General features: G+C 32.4%; 1 protein-coding gene across 1 annotated transcript in view; it reads left to right on the plus strand.

Annotated features, from left to right (window-relative positions):
- Positions 1 to 2,522, plus strand: part of ATAD2B (ATPase family, AAA domain containing 2B) — a 201,009-nt gene that overhangs the window by 57,881 nt on the left and 140,606 nt on the right. The window contains exons 14-15 of the mRNA XM_012660440.1: positions 983 to 996; positions 1,679 to 1,838. Of these exons, the coding sequence (XP_012515894.1) occupies positions 983 to 996; positions 1,679 to 1,838 (174 nt within the window). The remainder of the gene's footprint in view (positions 1 to 982; positions 997 to 1,678; positions 1,839 to 2,522) is intronic.

Below are 2,522 nucleotides of genomic sequence, written 5' to 3' on the forward strand. Positions count from 1 at the left end.
TTTTTTTTTTAAAGACAACTTTCAGTAAATTTAAGTTAGATTGTAATTCTGTTTATGGTCATGTTTGAAACTTTATCAGCTGAAAACTCTTCCAGTGCAAAACCCTTAAAATATGCTGATAAATTCCAGCAGACACTTGAAATGCCTATTTGTGATTAGAAGATAACTAAGGAAAATTTTGAGGTTAAATATGAACTTCTACTTAAGGATACTTATTCTCCCCACCCCCTTTATATCTTGAGTGAGATACTTAGGTCATTAATTTTAGAAAAGAAGAATCAGAAATCCTCTCTTCACACTTACATTGGGTATTTAGCATTTTGGTTCCATTTATAGATTTTGGAAACACAGAATAGTGTGTTTGGGAGGAAGAATGATTTCTTTAACATGTTGAGAATATTGGAGAAGTTATTTCAGGCAGGTGTTAGCAGTAAGAATAAAGGAATAGAAATGAGAACAGTTGGAAAACACTAGAAAGAACATTGTTACTAGAACTGTGGTTTCTGTTATAATTAGATATGAAATATTTTAATTCAAAAATGTTTAAGTCTTAGTTTTAAAAACCTACTCTAAAGTATGCACACACAATAATTTTGAGTTGAACTTAAAAGGTAGCCATTCTAAAGAAATTGTCTAAAAGTATAACAGTAATGCAAATGTAATAGAGTAGAAACTAAACATCATATAAATTTCCAGACATAAAAAAACTCCCAACATTGCTATTAAAAACAGATTATTATATTTTTTCTTTGTTAAAAAACAGCTTTATTGAGATACATCTCACAGCTGTACAGTGCACTCATTTAAACTCTATAGTTCAATGACTTTCAGTTTATTCACAGAATTGTGTTACCATCACTCCAGTTAATTTTGAAATATTTTCATCACCCCAAAAACCTTGTACCCTTTAGCTATCACTCCCAGCATTCCCCTCGTATTCCCAAGCCTTATGCAACCTCTCATCTGCTTTCTGTTTCTGCAGATTTGCCTATTGTGGTATCTCATTTGGTTTGATTTGCATATGCCTAATGACTGTTAATATGCTTTTTGGAGAAATGTCTATATACATTTTTTGCATATTTTAAAATTTGATTATTTATCTTTGTGTTGTTTAGTTGTTCAGTTGTAATAGTTTATTATATATTCTGGACCCATAGACCCTCATCAAGTATATGATTTATAAATATTTTCTCCTTTTTTAGGTTGTCTTTTTCCTTTTTTTTTTTTTTTTTTAAAGAGATGAGGTCTTGCTCTGTCACCCAGGATGGAATGCAGTGGCACGATCTCAGCTTCCTGCAGCCTTGAAATCCTGGGCTCAAGCAATCCTCCTGCCTCAGCCTCCTCAATAGCTGGGATTATAGGTGCAAGCCACCCTAGCCTAGCTGTCTTTTTACTCTTTTAATAGTGCTCTTTGAAACAGAAGAGTTTTTAATTTTGGTGGTCCATTTTGTCATTTATTTATTTATTTATTGGTTGTTATGCTTGAGGTATCTATTATTGTATTTTTTTGTACTTTTGAAAATGATTTCTGTAAATCACTTGATCTTGCATTAAGATGTAATCATGCTACAATAATTTTATTAGCATTTAAGACTGATAAAAAACTATTATAAACAGTAGCGTTTACAATGTTTTCTTTCTTTTTTTAACTTAATTTTGCCTAACATTTTTTTTACAGCTCTATAGTATCAACCCTCCTTGCTCTTATGGATGGATTAGATAATAGGGGTGAAATTGTTGTTATTGGTGCTACAAATAGACTTGATTCTATAGATCCTGCACTCAGGAGACCTGGTCGTTTTGACAGAGAATTCCTTTTCAACCTGCCTGATCAAAAGGTAAGAGTTGCTGTTTTCAATAACACTAAATTTATATGTAATTCAATTATAAGGCATATATACTCTGAGCATGATATTTTATGAATTTTCATTGTTCAGATTTTGTGCTTATGGACTATCTTAGTTAATGCTTAAAAAACCTTATGTAATGAACAATTTTTTTTCTATTAACAATTATAAGAAAGTTTATGATTTTTAGCAAGTAAAAGGAAAGTTCTTGATTAGGTTACTATAGATGCTTACTTGCTTCAATTCTCCACATTGTGGTAATTGCCTTGCATCGCCAATTATGTGCTCTAATTACCCAAAGTAGCTTTGTTCCCATGAAAATAATATTTTTGTTGACTATTGGTGGGTTTATGAAGAAGGACCCAGACCTAAATTTTCATAGAAATAACTATAATATCATATTTAATTAAAAGCAGCAAACGTAATTTGGTATGGTGTAAAGTTTTAAAAAGAATATGTTATTCCAGCCTGAGCAAGAGTGAGACCCTGTCTCTATGAAAAATAGAAAAATTAGCCGGGCATGTTGGCACGTACCTATAATCCCAGCTATACTCAGGAGGCTGGGGCAGGACGATTGCTTGAGCCCAGGAGTTTGAGGTTACAGTGAGCCATGATGAGGCCACTGTACTCCAACCTGGGCCACAGAGTAAGACCCTGATTCCAAAAAAAAAAAAA

Source organism: Propithecus coquereli, unplaced genomic scaffold (assembly GCF_000956105.1).
Source record: "Propithecus coquereli isolate 6110/MARCELLA unplaced genomic scaffold, Pcoq_1.0 Scaffold668, whole genome shotgun sequence".
Lineage (NCBI taxonomy): Eukaryota > Metazoa > Chordata > Mammalia > Primates > Indriidae > Propithecus > Propithecus coquereli.